This window comes from Mobula birostris, chromosome 3 (genome assembly GCF_030028105.1).
Source record: "Mobula birostris isolate sMobBir1 chromosome 3, sMobBir1.hap1, whole genome shotgun sequence".
NCBI lineage: Eukaryota > Metazoa > Chordata > Chondrichthyes > Myliobatiformes > Myliobatidae > Mobula > Mobula birostris.
In genome coordinates this window covers 142,451,021-142,468,229 of record NC_092372.1, presented here as the reverse complement: position 1 = coordinate 142,468,229, position 17,209 = coordinate 142,451,021, and the positions used below count along the sequence as shown (strand labels likewise).

Below are 17,209 nucleotides of genomic sequence, written 5' to 3'. Positions count from 1 at the left end.
GTATAGAAGAATGAGGGGGGATCTCATAGAAACGTTTCAAGTATTGAAAGAGTTGGACAGAGTAGATGTGGAAAGGTTGTTTCCCTTGGTGGGTGAGTCCAGGACAAGAGGCCATAGTCTTAGAATTAGAGGGTACCCAGTTAAAACAGAGATGAGGAGAAATTTTTTTAGCCAGAGGGTCGTGGATTTGTGGAATTCGTTGCCACATATGGCTGTGGAGGGCCGATCATTGAGGGTGTTTAAGGCGGAGATTGACAGGTATCTAATTAGTCAGGGTATCAAGGGATATGGGGAAAAAGCCGGAAATTGGAACTGGATGGGTGAATAGTTCAGCTCATGGGGGAGCTGCGGAGCAGACTCGATGGGCCGAATGGCCTACTTCTGCTCCTTTGTCTTGTGATCTTATTACCTTCATTGATACATAGCATAGCTTTGGTCAATAGAGGAAAACAGTCTTTTCTGTTTGAAGATCAAGATCTCAAATGTCATGATTTACTGGGCAGCAATGATTCCCGACCTCCTAAATGCTTCTGGGGACCTGGATGACCCAGAGAGGCAGTGCAAGGCAGTGAAAAAATACCATCAACAGACTCCACAAACTTCTCCAGTGAACAGGTGTCACTGTTCTCTTCCAGGCCAAAAATCCCAGTTTTGCTGCAATTATATTCAAATCAGCTACACAGGTCAGGCCACCGTCCTTCACTTACCAAACAACAGACTCTCACAACAAAAACTGATGCATCTCTGCTGTGGGTAAGGAATATCAGGTGGATAAAGGAAAAGATTAATGGTTGTGCTCCCTCACTAACATTCAGGGCCCCAGACAGTTCTTCCAGGTGAGGCGACACTTCACCTGTGAGTCTGCTGGTGTGATATACTGTGTCCGGTGCTCCTGGTGTGGCCTTCAATATATTGGTGAGACCCGACGCAGATTGGGAGACCGCTTCGCTGAACACCTACGCTCTGTCCGCCAGAGGGAGCAGGATCTCCCAGTGGCCACACATTTTAATTCCATGTCCCATTCTGATATGTCAATCCACGGCCTCCTCTACTATCGAGATGAAGCCATACTCAGGTTGGAGGAACTATGCCTTATATTCCATCTGGGTAGCCTCCAACCTGACGGCATGAAAATTGATTTTTTCTAACTTCCATTAATCCCCCTCCTCCCCTTCATACCCCATCCCTATTTTTGTTTCTCTCTTTCCCTCTCACAATTACTCCTTGCCTGTTCTCCATCTTCCTCTGGTGCTCCTCTCTCCCCTTCTTTCTTCCAAGGCCTTCCGTCCCATGATACTCCCCCTTCTCCAGCCTTGTATCCCTTTTGCCAATCAACTTCCCAGCTCTTGACTTCGTCCCTCCCCCTCCTGTCTTCTCCTATCATCTTGGGTCTCCCCCTTCCCCCTCTCAAATCTCTTACTATCTCTTTTTTCCATTAGTCCTGACGAAGGGTCTCAACCCGAAACGTAGACTGTACTTCTTCATATAGAGTCGGCCTGGTCTGCTGCGTTCCACCATCATTTTGTGTGTGTTGGATGTGCTCTGTCTCTTCTTCAAGAAAAGCAAAGCTTCCACTGACTTCTGGGAATCTCTAGCTCATGGCTACTTGCAGTCAAGAAGGAGCATTCAGGAATGAGAAATTTGAAACTACGAACAAGGAGCACAACAAAAGCTTTGCATGAGAGCCGAAGGAGGTGCATCGCATCTCAAGCTAATCCATCAGGCAACTTCTGCTCCATTTGCATGAGCTTTTGGTTCCCACAGTGGCCTTGCTAGTCACCTCAGAATTTATCCATACCAACTTGGCTGAGGTCTGAATAACAGGTCTGCAACTTGAAAAGTTAACACTTTTTTCATTCTACACAGGTATTTGCTTACTCGCTCAGTACTTGTACCTTTACGTTCTAAACGAAGATATGATAATTCTAAGTGGCCGGATGGAGCAGACCGGAAATCCTACAGTACTTTCACTGCTGCCACTCTCGCACCCCACGCGACTAGAAAACAGAAACACGAGAGCCGGCACCGCACATGCGCGGCACCCATGCCCCCGCCAGAGTCGCCAGTCGATGTGAGGGGGCGGCGCTTCAGGTAGCGCGAGCCGCGGCCTAGGCGACAGAGGCGGCAGTTGAACGATGTCCTGGAAAGAAGAGAGCGATGCGGCCATGAAAAGCATGTGTAAGTAAAGAGCCACCTCTCCTTGCCCATCGCTTGCAAGCGCATTTGGGGACAGCGGCCGGCCGCAGCTCGCAGCCTCCCGTTCTGCTTAGTAGCTGGGCCGCTGAGGACTGTAGTGCAGGCAAAGCCATTTCTATCGCCAGTCAGCCGGAGTTGGTGCCGCTGCTTCCCCCCGTTTCTTCACCGATAACTCGGTGTTTATGTTCTGCGGGAAACCTGGCCCTGAGCAGCCGCTGCCGTGAAGGCCGTTACCCCGCTGCGGCCTTGACTTTTGCTGACGTTAAAACATCAGTCCCAACGTGCCGGGAATGTTGTGGATGCTCCGCAGCTCAGGTAGCATCCCTTAAGGCTGCAGGGCAATTAACATTTCAGGCCTGATGGCTCTTTGTCAGAACCAGGTTTCTGCCCAACCTCGAGGGAGCCGCATTCAAGAGCACCAGCCACAGATGGGTCTCCAGTTAAGATCATCATTGCCCAGGGAATAAAAATACTAGACCTAATATTGGGGGTCTTGGGGGTCATTCATGGCACCAAATTTTGGGCTGTTTGTTTCAGGTAGAAGGGATGGGGGGGGTGGTCTGTGGTTATTTATCAGAATTGTAATATGTTTTTGGAACACAAGAACTTAAGGAAGAGCTTACTGCTCTTGGAGCTCAGATCCCCAAGAAGTCTTACTGTCTTAGGTCAAGACTGTATGAAAAAATTATAATAAAATTATTATATAGCTATGCCTCAACAAATGAAGTTTATTTATGATGGGACCTGGTGCAATTACTTTAGTTGAAAGAGATTTAAGCATAAAATGGTATGCATTGGGCAACCATTTGACAACATGGACACAGTAATGGGGTTGAAAGAGATGGTAGATGTTGTCAGTCATAGTCATACTTTATTGACCCTGGGGGAAATTGGCTTTCGTTACAGTTGCACCATAAATAATAAATAGTAATAAAACCATAAATAGTTAAATAGTAATATGTAAATTATGCTAGTAAATTATGAAATAAGTCCAGGACCAGCCTATTGGCTCAGGGTGTCTGACCCTCCAAGGGAGGAGTTGTAAAGATTGATGGCCACAGGCAGGAATGACTTCCTATGACGCTCTGTGTTGCATCTCGGTGGAATGAGTGTACTCCTGTGCCCACCCAGCACATTATGTAGTGGATGGGAGACATTGTCCAAGATGGTATGTAACTTGGACAGCATCCTCTTTTCAGACACCACCGTCAGAGAGTCCAGTTCCATCCCCACAACATCAGTGGCCTTACGAGTGAGTTTGTTGATTCTGTTGGTGTCTGCTACCCTCAGCCTGCTGCCCCAGCACACAACAGCAAACATGATAGCACTGGCCACCACAGACTCGTAGAACATCCTCAGCAGTGAAGGATAGTCAAGAGTGAAGGATAGATTTACAGGGAGACTTCACAGGTAATTTTTTGACAGTGGGAAGATAAATCATTACAAGTGATTGTCTAAAACTGGATAGCTAAGAACCTAGGCCTTGAAGATGTTCAGTAGTAAAAACAATGTCGGAAATAACCAGCAGATTAGTCAGAATCAATGGAGAGAGAAACAGTTATCCTTTGACCAATTTTTGATCATACTCAACTTGTTCCCCTTCTTGAAATCTGCTTCCACCACCATTAGAGACACTGAATCCAGAAATTGATATGATTGGAGGTGGTTTATAAATCAGAATTCTGTTTTGCACAGTAATAGAAAAAGGGTATTAAGGTTGACAATGAAATAGAGCCATTGAATACTCCAGCACAGAAACAGGCATTTGGCCCATCTATTAATCTGCCTAGTTCCTTTGACCTACACCTAGATCATAGCCTTCTATCCCTATCCCATCCATGTATCTATCCAAATTTCCCTTAAATGTTGAAATCAAACCTGCATCCACTGCCCTCACCATCCTGAGTGAAGAAGTTCCCTCTCATGTTCCCCTTAAACATTTCATGTTTTACCCTTTAACCCGTGACCTCTGGTTCTAATGTCACCCACCCTCGGTGGGTAGAGCTTGCTTGTATTCACCCTTTCTAAACCCCTATAATTTTGTATACCTTTATCAAGCCTCCTCTCAATTTCTTAATGGTCTAGGGAATAAAGTCCTCACCTATTCAACCTCTTGCTAGAATGCAGGTCCTCAAGCTGTGGCAACATCTTTGTAAATTTTCTCCGTAATCTTATACCTTGATATCTTTTCTAGAGATATATGACCAGAACTACACACAATACACAGAATTGGGCCTCACTAGTGTTTTATGCAAGTATATGAGTGAACAATAAGGGAATAAATTTGTGTGCAAAAGTTGTCAGCTGATTGTATTTCTTTGTCTTTAATTGTGATTCCCTCATGTTGGCTATTGTTTATAAACACTAAAGGTAAATTGGATTATTATTGTTACATGTACCAAGATAGAATGCAAAACATTTTCACTGCTTTTTGCAGCAGTGCATTGAGTACAAAGTAAAGCAGTAACAGAAAGCAGAATGAAGTATTATAGTTACAAAGAAATTACAGTGCAGGTAGACAATAAGCTGCAAGACCATAATAAGGTAACTTGTGAAGTCAAGAGTCCATCCTTTCATACTAGTCTTATAACATCAAGATAGAAGTTGTTCTTGAGCCCCCTTTCAGGTTTTTGTATCTTATGTCCAGACAAAGGATTATAACAGTGGATTATTAATAATAAAGTTGATTTTACTATGAGGTGATATTTGAACATAGTTGACTTGAATTATGGCGGTTCACCTAAGTAAACTAGTTTTTTATTTTGTTGTGCTGGCTGTAACTTTGAGCAAAGAACAGTAATGTTGAATATGAAATACTGAATCCACTTGACTTGTTAAGAACACTAGATTTGTTCCTAGTTTTTCTGATGGTGTTGGCAATACATGGTGAGTTTTTGCAGGCAACTCACAAAACTTCTAGATATGCTTCTGAACTACTATCTCTGTAAACTGTAGCCTGTAATTTCGCTTTAAGTATTGTTCTTTTAAGCCATCTAAATGAACTAGCGATTTTACGATATCCTGATGGACTCAGCAGAGTCAAGTCTCAGGAATGCAGGTATGGCACCTTTAAGTGGATGAAGGTACAATGCCATGGCTGAAAGAGAGGAAGGAGGGGAGGTCTCTAAGCTGGACTTAAATGTTGGGGTATAAAACTTCCTCTACCCAGTATCTTGTTGGCAAATGTACAGTCACTGGAGAACAAGATAAAGAGGACTTAAAGGCAAGTTTGCTTTGTCGGAGGGAAATGATGGATTGATGCGTTCTGTATTTCATGGAGACACGGCTCACTTCAGTCAAGTTGGATATGGCAGGCAGGCCTGAGAGCTCCTTGATAAATTGGATGGACCGGACTCCTGATTCAAAGAGAGCAAAAGATGTGGACAGTATTTCTTGACAAACTCTTCATGGTGCTCGGATGTATCAGTCTTGTTGCACTCACGTTCTCCTGACCTGGAACATTTAATGATTAAGGCTGTCCATTCTATTTATCAAGAGAGTTCTCCTCTGTGATCCTGATCGGTTTATGTAGCTTGAAAGGCAGATGTTAAGCAAATACTTTATGTATTGAGTGCCACGATTAGCGAACAAGAAACTGCCTACCCAGGCACCTTTCAGATCATTGCCGGGGACTTCAATCAGGCTTGCTTAAGGAAAACTCTGCCCATTTATCATCAACATATCGTCTGTAGCACCAGTGGTCCCAATACACTCAACCACTGTTATGCTACGATAAGGAATGCTAACCGTTTCATCCCTAGACCACAGTTTGGGAAATATGATTATCTGGCATTCCTCCTCCTACCTCCATACTGGCAAAGGCTAAGTAGCAAGACTCTAGAGGGTAAGAACAACAAAGAGGTGGTTGCGGGAGGCAGAGGAGTGGCTCTTGAGATTTCTTCGAGTTGGTAGACTGGGCCATGTTCAAGAACTCATCAAAGTGCCTTAACCAATACACCATAGTTGTACAGACTTTATAAAGATAGTTATGGATGAGTCTGTTCCCAAAAGTTCATTCAGAATCTACCCCAATGAGAAGCCCTGGATGAACCAATAGATCCACAATCTGCAGATGGCCAAATCAGCGCATTCAGGTCTGGAGATCAAGTGAAGTACAAGAAGTCCAGGTACGACCTCTGGAAAACCATCTCACACGTGAAGTGGCAGTTCTGGATCAAACTGGAATTACAGAAGGGTGCTTGACAGCTGTGGTAGGGCTGGAATGCTATCACCTCCTACAAAGTAAAACCTAGCACCATATGTGACAACAAGGTTTCGCTCTCAGATGAGCTCAATACCCTTTATGCTCACTTTGTGCAGCAAAACATGATGGTACGCTGATAAACTCCCGCACCCTTCGATGACCTTGTGATTTTCTCAGAGAGCGATGTGGAAGCATCCTTCAGGAGGATGGACTCACTAAAAGCATCTGACTTGGACGGAGTATATAGCCAAGTACTAAAGGCTGGAGTGTTCACTGACATCTTTAACCTCTCGCTTTGGCAGTAGGATGTCACCACCTGCTTCAAGCAGGCTTCAATTATACTGGTGCCCAAGAAGAATGTGGTAACTTGCCTCAATGACCATCATCCAGTAGCACTTACATCCATTCTGATGAAGTGCTTTGAGAGGTAGGTGATGAAGGGTATCAACTCCTTACTGGGGAGCGAGTTGAATCCGCTTCAATTGGCCTACCATCGTAACAGGTCATCAGCAGATGCAATTTCATTGGTTCTTTAATCAACCCTGAGACATATGAATAGTGAAGATGCATTCATCAGGATGTTCTTCATCGACCACAGCTCTGCATTCAATACAATTACACCCTAAAAACTAATCAGTAGCTCCAAGACCTAGGCCTCAATATCTTCTTGTGCAACTGGATCCTCTATTTCCTCACTTGCAGATCCCAGTCAGTTTTGGATTGGCAACATCTCCTTCACAATCACCATCATCACATGTCCACCTCAAGGCTGTGTGTTTAACCCTTGCTCTACTCACTTTACACTTATGACTGAGGCTAGGCATAGCTCCAATGCCATACTTAAGCTTGCTGGTGATGCCCCTGATGTTGATCAAATCAAAGGTGGCGATGAATCAGCATAGAGGAGGAAGATTGAAAATCTGGCTGAGTGGTGCCACAACAACAACCCCTCACTCAATGTCAGCAAAACCAAGGAGCTGACTATTGACTATAGGAGGAGGAAACCAGAGCCGGTCCTCATTAGGGGATCAGAAGTGGAAAGGATCAGCAGCTTTAAAATGCTCAGTGTTACCATTTCAGAAGATCTGTCCTAGGTCTAGCGCACAAGTGCCATTACAAAGAAGGCACGGCAGCGCCTCTGCTTTCTTGGACGTTTGGGAAGATTCGGCATGTCATCTAAAACTTTGACACACTTCTATAGATGCATGGTGGGGACAATACTGACTGGTTGCATGATGTCCTGGAATGGGAATACCAATGTTTTTGAACAGAAAAGCTTAGAAAAAGGGAATATAGTAGTCCATCACTGGTAAAGCCTTCACCATTGAGAATACCTACAAGAAGCGCTGTTGCAAGAAAATCAGCATCCATCACCAAGGAACTCACCATCCAGGCAATGCTCTCTTCTCACTGCCACCATCAGATAGGAGGTACTGGAGCCTCAAGTCTCACACCACCAGGTTCAGGAACTGTTGTTATCCCTCAACCATCAGACTCTTGAACCACAGTGAATAACTTCAGTCATTCCAACTGTTATGGACGCACTTTTATTTATTATTATTATTTATTGTTTTGTATTTGCCAAGTTTGTTGTCTTTTGCATGTTGGTTGTTTTCCATCTTTGCCTTTTCATTGATTCTATTGTGTTAATTTGTATTTACTGTCAATGCCCACAAGGTGATGAATCTCAGGTTAGTATATGGTGACATACATGTACTTTGACAATAAATTTACTTTGAACTTTGATGTTAAGAAGGTAATGCAAAAACATTTTGTGTTGCTATCGAGTTCAGAATCTTCAGACAAGTGCATATATTTGTTATCAACTTTTTACTCCTCATTGACTCCAATAAGGATTTATGAACCTGTGTCAGTTCTCTATTTCTTAGGCAAGGGAACATGGCTATTAAACACTTGGCAGATTAGACCTTAAAGAGGGACAGTGACCATATACTGTACATTTGAATGCAGGTGATTTTATTTATGTGGACATCTTTGATCAGGCCAGTGTTTATTTTCAGCCATGATTGTCCTTGAACTGAAGTGGTACTACATTGGTGAGCCTGGGATAATATACTAAGTAGGGGAGCAGACTTCTTTTCTTGAAGGCTGTTGGAGAATAGGATTTATGACATCCACTAGTTTTGTGATTATTATAGATGCTAGCTTTTCTTCTTAAATTTCGTATTAATTTAGTTGTTCAAATTTAAATTTAGCTGCCATCATGCAGAAATTAAAATATTGCTTGATCAATGGTCTGATAATCTGACTAACAGTCCATTAACTTAATCATTGTGCTACTCTACCCCCACCATGAAGATTCTAAGGAAAATAAGTACAGGAGCTTTTTCGGGTATGGCTGACCAGACTTAAGGAAATCCAACGTTATGCTAATTGACCCATTTGTTTTTAAAGCATTGTTGAAGGTGCAAATAATAATAAAATATTTTGTGGTATTTATTAATAACTGGAAATGGGATATATTCCATGTGTTTGATTGTGGATAGTGCTAGGGCAAATATTTGATGAAGTGAAAGAATTACAGTGCTTATAAAGGGTATTCACCCTGCCCTGGAAGTTCTCATGTTTAATTGTTTTACAACATTGAATCACAGTGGATTTAATTCGAATTTTTTGACACTGATGAACAGAAAAAGGCTCTCTCATGTCAAAGTGAAAACAGATCTCTACAAAGTGATCTAAGTTAATTATAAATATAAAGCAAAATAATTTATAAGTATTCATCCCCTTCAAGTCAGTATTTAGTAGATGTACCTTTGGCAGCGTTACAGCGTTGAGTCTGTGTGGATAGGTCTCTCAGAGCATTGCATCTCTGGACACTGCAATTTTTTCCTGTTCTTCTTTACAAAACTGCTCAAGATCTGTCAGGTTGCATGGGGATCGTGAGTGAACAGCCCTTTTCAAGTCCAGGCACAAATTCTTAATTGGATTGAGGCCTGGACTCTTGACAGCCACTCCAGGATATTAACTTTGTTGTTTTTAAGCTATTCCTGTGTCGCTTTGTCTTTATGCTTGGGGTTATTGTCTTGCTCAAAAACAAATCTTCTCCCAAGTCACAGTTCTCTTGCAGACTGCATCAGGTTTTCTTCCAGGATTTCCGGTTTCTTGCTGCATTCATTTTACCCTTTACCTTCATGAGCTTTCTGGGCCTGCTGCAGTGAAGCGTCCTCACAACATAATGCAGCCACCACCATGCTGCACCATAGGGATGGTGTGTTTTTGACGATGCAGTGTGTTTGAATTATGCCAATAGCATTTAGTCTGATGGCCAAAAAGCTCAATTTTGGTTTCATTAGACCGTAGAACCTTCTTCCAGCTGACTTCAGAGTCTTCCACATGTCTTCTGGCAAACTCTAGTTGAGATTTCATGTGAATTTTTTCAACAGTGGCTTTCTCTTTGCCATTCTCCAGTAAAGCTGTGACTGGTGAAGTACCAGGTCAACAGTTGTATGTGCAGTCTCTCCCATCTCAGCCTTTGAAGCTTGTATCTTCACCAGAGTTGTCATTGGTCTCTTGGTGGCCTCCCTTTCTAGTCCCCTTCTTGCATGGTCACTTCAGATTTTGATGATGGCCTGCTCTAGGCAGATTACAGCTGTGCCATATGCTTTCCATTTGTTAATAATTGACTTAATTGTACTCCAAGGGATATTCAGTGACTTGGAAATTTTCTTGTATCCACCTCCTGATTTGTGCTTTTCAATAACCTTTTCGCAGAGTTGCTTGGAGTGTTCTTTTGTTTTCATGGTGTAGTTTTTGCCAGGATACTGACTAACCAGCAGTTGGACCATTCAGATACAAGTGTATTTTACTACAATCAATTGAAACACCTTGACTGCACATGGTGATTTCTATTTAACTAATTAAGTGACTTCTAAAACCAATTGGCTGCACCAGTGATGTCTCAGTATGTCATATTAAAGGGGGTGAACATTTATGCAATCGATTATTTTGTTCTATATTTGTAATTAATTTGGATTGCTTTGTAGAGAGTTGTATTCACTTTGACACGTCTTTTTCTGTTGATCAGTGGCAAAGCCAAATTAAATCCACTGTGATTCATTGAAAACAATAAGACATGAAGACTTCCAAGGGGATGAATATTTTTTATAGGCACTGTGTAGCAAGTAGAGCAATACAGTATGGTAGCTATAGAAAACTGACTGTTCTGACTTGTGGCAAAATTGGCATACTACGTGGTTCTCAGAACAGGTAGTGTAGTGGTTAGCATAATGATGTTATAGTGCCAGAGATCCAGGTTCAATTCTGCCATTCCTTGTAATGAGTTTCTATGTTATCCCTGTGACTACATGAGTTTCCTTTGAATGCTCCAGTTTCCTCCCACATTTCAAAGACATAGCAATTAGTAGGTTAATTGGTCACATGGGTGTAACTGGGTGGGGCAAGCTCCTTGGGCCAGAAGGGTCTGTTACCGTGCTGTATCTCTAAATAAATAAAAATATTCTCGATCTTACGGATCACCTGTAATTTAAAAAATTGAAATTTATTTGCAAAAAAGTTCTACTTACTGAAGATATTCTTGTGTGCTACATTTGGGGAGCTGTGGCTTCTACCATCATGCACTTTGTGGCATTACTGGTCAGGGAAAATGTCATGGCATTGCTCAGTCAGGACAGACTGGAGAGCCTGTCTATTGAGCCTTTATGGATAGAACTGAGGAACAAGAAAGGTATGAGTACGTTAATGGGAGGATATTATAGACCACCCAAAAGTCCACAGAATTTAAAGGAGCAAATTTGTAGAGAGAACACAGATTGCTGCAAGAAAGATAAACTTGTGACAATAGGTGATTTTAACTTTCCACATATTGACTGGGGCTTCCATACTGTAAAACGGCCGGATGGAAAAGAGTTTGTCAAATGTGTTCAGAAAAGTTTCAGGACGGTTGTGTAGAGGAACACTTCATATTACTTGATCACTTCGCATCAAGTTTCAAGGTAATGGATAGGACTAGTCATGGGTTGAGATGCAACGTTGGAGAAGGGGCAGTTTTGATGGTATCAGAAAGGATCTGGCAACTGTGAATTGAGATAGGTTGTTTTCTGGCAAAGGTGTGGTTGGTAAATGAGAGGCCTTCAAAAGTAAAATTTTGAGAGCGGGGTTTATATGTTCCTGTCAGAATAAAAGCCAAGGATACACTTTATGCAGCCTTGACTTTGAAAGATATTGAGGCCCTGGCTAAGAAAAAGAAAAAGGTGCATATCGGGTATAGGCAGGCAGGAACAAATGAGGTCCTGAGGAGTATAAAAAAATGCAAGAGAACTCTTAAGGAAATCAGAGAGCTTAAAAAAGACATGAGGTTGCTCTAGCAGACAAGGTGAAGCAGAATCCTAAGGGCTTCTGCAGATATATTAAGAACAATAGGATAGCAAGGGGCAAAATTGGCCCTCTGGAAGATCAGAGTGATAATCTACTTATGGAGCGAAAGAGATGAAGGAGATCTTAAATTGTTTTTTTGTAATCTGTATTTTCTTGAGAGATGGACACAGTGTTTGTAGATGTGAGGAAATGCAATAGCGAGGTCATAGACCCGATACAGATTACAGAGGAGGAGTTATTTGCTATCTTGAGGCAAATTACTGTGGATAAATCCCTAGGGACTGACGATGTTTTATCAGACCCTGTGGAGTGCTTGTGCAGAAATTGGAGGGACTCTAGCAGAGATATTTAAAATATTCTTAGCCATGGGTGAGGTACAGGAGAATTTGAAGAAAGCTAATAAGACCATAAGATATAGGAGCAGAATGAGGCCATTCGAGTCTGTTCTGCTATTCCACCATCACAGATTTATTATCCCTCTCAACCCCAATCTCCAGCCTTCTCCCGAAAACCAATTTCCCCCAGGATCAATAAAGTATGACTATGACTATGTAACGTTTGATTAATCAAGAACCTTAAATAGGCCCAATGAACTAGCCAGCACAGCTCTCTGTGGCAATGAATTCCACAGATTCACCAACCTGTGGCTAAGGAAAATTTTCATTTCTGTTCTGAATGGATATTCTTCAATTCTTAGGCTGTGCCTTCTGGTCCTAGGTTCCCCCACTTTAGGAAACACCAGCATATCTCAATGCTGTATGAAGCCCGAGCATTACATCCTTGCTTTTGTGTATTCTAGTCCTCTTGAAATGAATGCTACCATTACATTTGTCTTCTCGGCCACTGACTCAACCTGCAAGTTAACCTTTAAGGAATCCTGCAGGAGGATTCCTAAGTCCCTCTGCACCTCTCATTTTTGAATTTTTCCCCACTTAGAAAATAGTCCATATCTTTATTTCTTCTGCCGAAATGCATGACCATGCACTGCACTGCACTACATTCTGTCTGCCACTTTGTCCATTCTCCTAATCTATTTAAATCCTTCTGCAGACACCCTGCTTCATTAACACTTCTTCTCAATTTATCTTTGTGTCATCTGCAAACATGGCCACAAAGCTATGAATTGTCATTCAAATCAAGGATATATAATGTGAAAAGAAGTGGTCCCAACACCAACCCCTGCAGCACACCACTAGACACTGGCAGCCAATCAGAAAAGGCCCCTTTATTCCCACTCTTCCTGCCAGTCATCCAATCTTCTATCCATGCTAATGCCTTTCCTGTATACCAAGGGCTCTTATCATGTTAAAGAGCCTCATGTTTGGCACCTTGTCACAGACTTTCTGAAAATCTAAGTAAACAACGACTCTCCTTTGTCTATCTTCCTTGTTATTTCCCTAAAGAATTCCAATACATTTGTCAGTCAAGATTTCCCCTTGAATAAACAGTGCTGACTTTGGCCTTTTTTCATGTGCCTCCACATGCCCCAAAATCTCATCCTAAATAATAGACATCTTTCTAATTACTGAAGTCAGTCTAATTGGCCTATAATTTCCTTTCTTCTGCCTCCTTCCCTTTTTAAAGAGTGATGCGATGCTTTCAATTTTCCAGTCCTTCTAACCATTCCGGAATCTAGTGATTCTTGAAAGATCATTACTAATGCCTCCACAATCTCTTCAGCTACCTCTTTCAGAACCTGGGGTGTAGTCCCTCTGGTCCAGGTGACTTGTTTACTTCGGACCTTTCAACTTCCCAAGTACCTTCCCCTTAGTAATAGCAATAATACTCACTTCTGCCACTTTTACGCTTCTGCATTTCTGGTATTCTGCTAATGTTTTCCACAGTGAAGACTGACACAAATGTCATGTACCCCGTGACGGGTTAAAGAACCAGCAGAGATGGAAAACACTTTGGAGTCCGGTATTGCTATTAACTAATGGAATTTATTAGTAACTACGCAATACAGTAATGTAAAGGCAGATAAATCAAACAGGTTAGCAATGAATATATATATAGAAATATATGAAAATCAAGCTTCTTCAAGTCTAAGAGTAAATAAATAGTCTTACGATGATGAGTAAAGTTCAGTTCAGTTCGTGGTATTTAGTTGAGTAGTGATGGAGAGAGAAAGAGGGAGTGATTTGAGTCTTCAGGTGAGCTGACGCCGTCAGTCTTCCCGTTGTCCTCCGAAATCCTTTAGAAGTCACCAACTGTGACCACAACAAAGAGGACAGTTCTTCTGTGGTGGAACTTATCAACCCAGACGAGGGTTGGACACACAAATAACTCCCCACCGGTCACGCCCTGTTCACACTGTTCAGGTCCCTGTTCAGGACCCTGTTCAGGTCCCTGTTCAGGACCTTGTCACACCCCCTTCCTTCAAAAAAAAATTTTTGACGAAGGCAACATTTTTGTTTAACTGGAAATTTCAGAGTTTGAAACAGTACGTGTATATTCATCAGATGATGGAGCAAAAACATGTCCAACTTAACATCTGGATAAACGATCAGCTATAATATTGTCAGTACCTTTCACATGTTTGATCGTCAGGTCATATTCTTGCAATATCAGACTCCAATTTAATAACCTGTTCTTATCCTACATCTTAGTTAGAAACACCAATGGATTGTGATCCGTGTAAACCACAAGTGGTCTCTGGGCAGGACAAACATAGACTTCAAAATATTGTAAAGCCAGAATAAGTGCTAGCAATTCCTTTCCAACAGTGGAATAATTTTTCTGGTGCACATTAAATTTCTTTGAGAAATAGGCTACTGGGTGTTCAATGTCACCTGCTCCCTTCTGTAACAGTACTGCCCCAGCAGCTTCGTCACCAGCGTCGGTTGCGATAGAAAATGGCTTGGAAAAATCAGGTGCCTTGAGCACAGGATGATAACACAGGATGGTTTAAAGGCGTTCAAATGCCTCCTGGCAAAAATCACTCGATGTAAATCTTTCACTCTTCCCTAGAAGTTTTGGTAGGGGGAGAGCGATGTCAGCAAAACTCTTACGAAACTTACGATAATACCCAACCATTCCCAAAAATCTTCTTAAAGCTTTCTTGCCGGTTGGAATAGGAACCTCAGCAATAGCTTGAACCTTGGCCTGTACAGGAACCAGTTGGCCGTGGCCTACTACATAGCCCAGATATGTAACTGAGGCATGGCCAAACTCACTTTTAGTTTGTCAAAATGATCTTGCATCTCATTATCAGATTCCACAGCCCCATTTGTTTTCATAACAGTACTTATTGGTACCATCTCACGATCATAATAGGGCTTCAGCATATTTATGTGTACCAGTTGGGTCGCCTTCCTTCTGTTGGGAGTTTCAATAACATAATTCAAAGAATCAATTTTCTTCGTTATGTGGTATGGTCCATGGAATTGTGCTTGGAGGGGGTTGGTCACAAGAGGGAACAGCACCAGCACTTTATTTACAATCTCAAACACCTGCTCCCTCACTCTCTTATCAAATCAATGTTTCATTTTAATTTGGGAGTTTTGCAGATTCTTCTTGGCAAGGTCACAAGCTTTGTTAAGTCTTCCGCGAAATTTCAAAACATAGTCTAACATGCTGACACACACTTTTGGGTTAGACCATTGCTCCCTGAGCAAGGTCAGACGTCCTTTGGACCTGTGGCCGAAAATTAACTCAAACGGACTGAACCCCAGGGACTCTTGAATGGTGTCTCTCACGGCAAAAAGTAATAAGTGTATCCCTTCATCCCGGTCCCTGTCATTCTCAAAACGGTAGGTTTTAATCATGGTCTTCAAAGTGGAATGAAACTGCTCCAAAGCCCCTTGAGACTCCAGGTGGTAGGCAGATGACACAATTTGTTTAGCCCCCAGCTCAGAAACTATTTGCTGGAATGTTCTTGAGGGAAAGTTACTACCCTGGTCAGATTGAATTTCTTCAGGTAAACCTACTAGTGTGAAAAACTTGCTGAGTGCCTTTACCACAGTCTTGGCCTGGATGTTTCTGAGAGGTACAGCTTCAGGGAACCTAGATGCAGCACACATAATTGTTAACAAGTACTGATGACCAGCTGCAGTCTTCGGCAACGGGCCTACACAATCCACTATGACCCTAGAAAAAGGTTCACCAAAAGCAGGTATTGGCCGAAGTGGTGCCTTTGGGATGGCCTGGTTAGGTTTTCCCACCACCTGGGACGTATTGCAGTAATTGACAATATCTTTCCTCACGTTAGGCCAATAAAATTCCCTCATAATCCTGTGCACTGTCTTCTTTACTCCAAAATGTCCTAAAGGGATCTTGTGGGCCAGGTTTAAAATTTCAGCCCTGTAAACCTTTGGAACCACTACCTGATGCACAATAGCCCAATCCTCACTTGCAGGCACAGTGGCTGGTCTCCACTTCCTCATCAACACCCCATCTTTAAGGTAATATCCCACTGTCTCTTTCTGAATTTCATCCTCAGAGAGAGCTGTATCTTTTAAAGCCACAATTTCAGGATCTTTTTCTGTTCCTCTATAAATTCCTTCCTCTATAGATTCCTTCCTCGATAAGGACAAGCCTTTCCCTTCCTCCTTGCTCTCCTCAGCCTTACTACCCTCTAAGTCCTGTTGGTATAAGGGTGGTAGGAAAGTCTCAGATAAATCAACACTAGCATCAGCAGCCTTTTTGGACATGCTTCAGGTCACTGCGCATGCGGGATACACATCAGTATCTATGGGCAGATCCTCAGCAGCAGCAGGCTTACTTGTGAGCTGAACTGCTGGGTAAACATCTCTACCTGCAAGGTCATTACCGAGTAAGACATCAACATTGTCTATCGGTAGTTCAGAACATACCCCTATTGTGACTGGTCTGGATACCAAGTCGCATTTCAAAATTATCTTATGCAAAGGCACGGCCTCAGTTCCCTTTCTAATACCTTTGATAATATTTACTTCCCCAGTCTCCGTCTCGGCACCAAATTCCAAAACACTCTTTAATATCAGTGACTGAAAAGTTCCAGTATCTCTGCAGATTCTCACTGGAACTGGGGTTGACCGCTCCTTCACAGACACAAACCCATTTGGAATAAATCTCTCGAGTCCCCCTTGAACTCGGTCAGGTCCCTCCTTCTTCAGCGGTGTCTTAACTGTCTGAACGCAGGCATTTGGGGTTTTCTCTTTCTCTTTTCCTTTTTCCCTTTCCATAGCAAGGTAATTGGACGCCACATGACCAGGTTTCCCACAAAAGTAACACTTGAAACTCGGAAATTTTCCCCCCGTCTGCTTTCCTTCCTCCTTATTTTTATCACTAGTCCCCAGTTTACTCTCTGGTTTAGCTGGTGGATTGTCTCTATTACCCTTTTGGTAATTCTTTGTAATTCCTAGTGGGGGGAAAACCTAACTCTATGAGTTAAGGCGTACTCGTCTGCTAATCTAGCAGACTCTGACAATGTCGCTGTCTCTCTCTCATCCAAGTATGTCCTTAAACCAT

General features: G+C 42.4%; 1 protein-coding gene across 6 annotated transcripts in view; it reads left to right on the top strand.

Moving 5' to 3' along the window:
* The first annotated feature begins 2,036 nt into the window (after positions 1–2,036).
* The window catches only part of phf14 (PHD finger protein 14), a 268,298-nt gene continuing 253,125 nt past the window's right edge, over positions 2,037–17,209 (top strand). For 4 of the 6 annotated variants that reach the window (XR_011885414.1, XR_011885415.1, XM_072253394.1 and 1 more), the window contains exon 1: positions 2,038–2,178. Coding sequence is in view for 4 of the 6 variants with exons in the window: in XM_072253394.1 (XP_072109495.1) it covers positions 2,136–2,178 (43 nt within the window). In the remaining 2 variants the exon portion in view is untranslated. Of the gene's footprint in view, positions 2,179–17,209 lie in introns of all 6 variants that reach the window. The other 2 variants (XM_072253393.1, XM_072253396.1) reach the window with 1 other exon arrangement.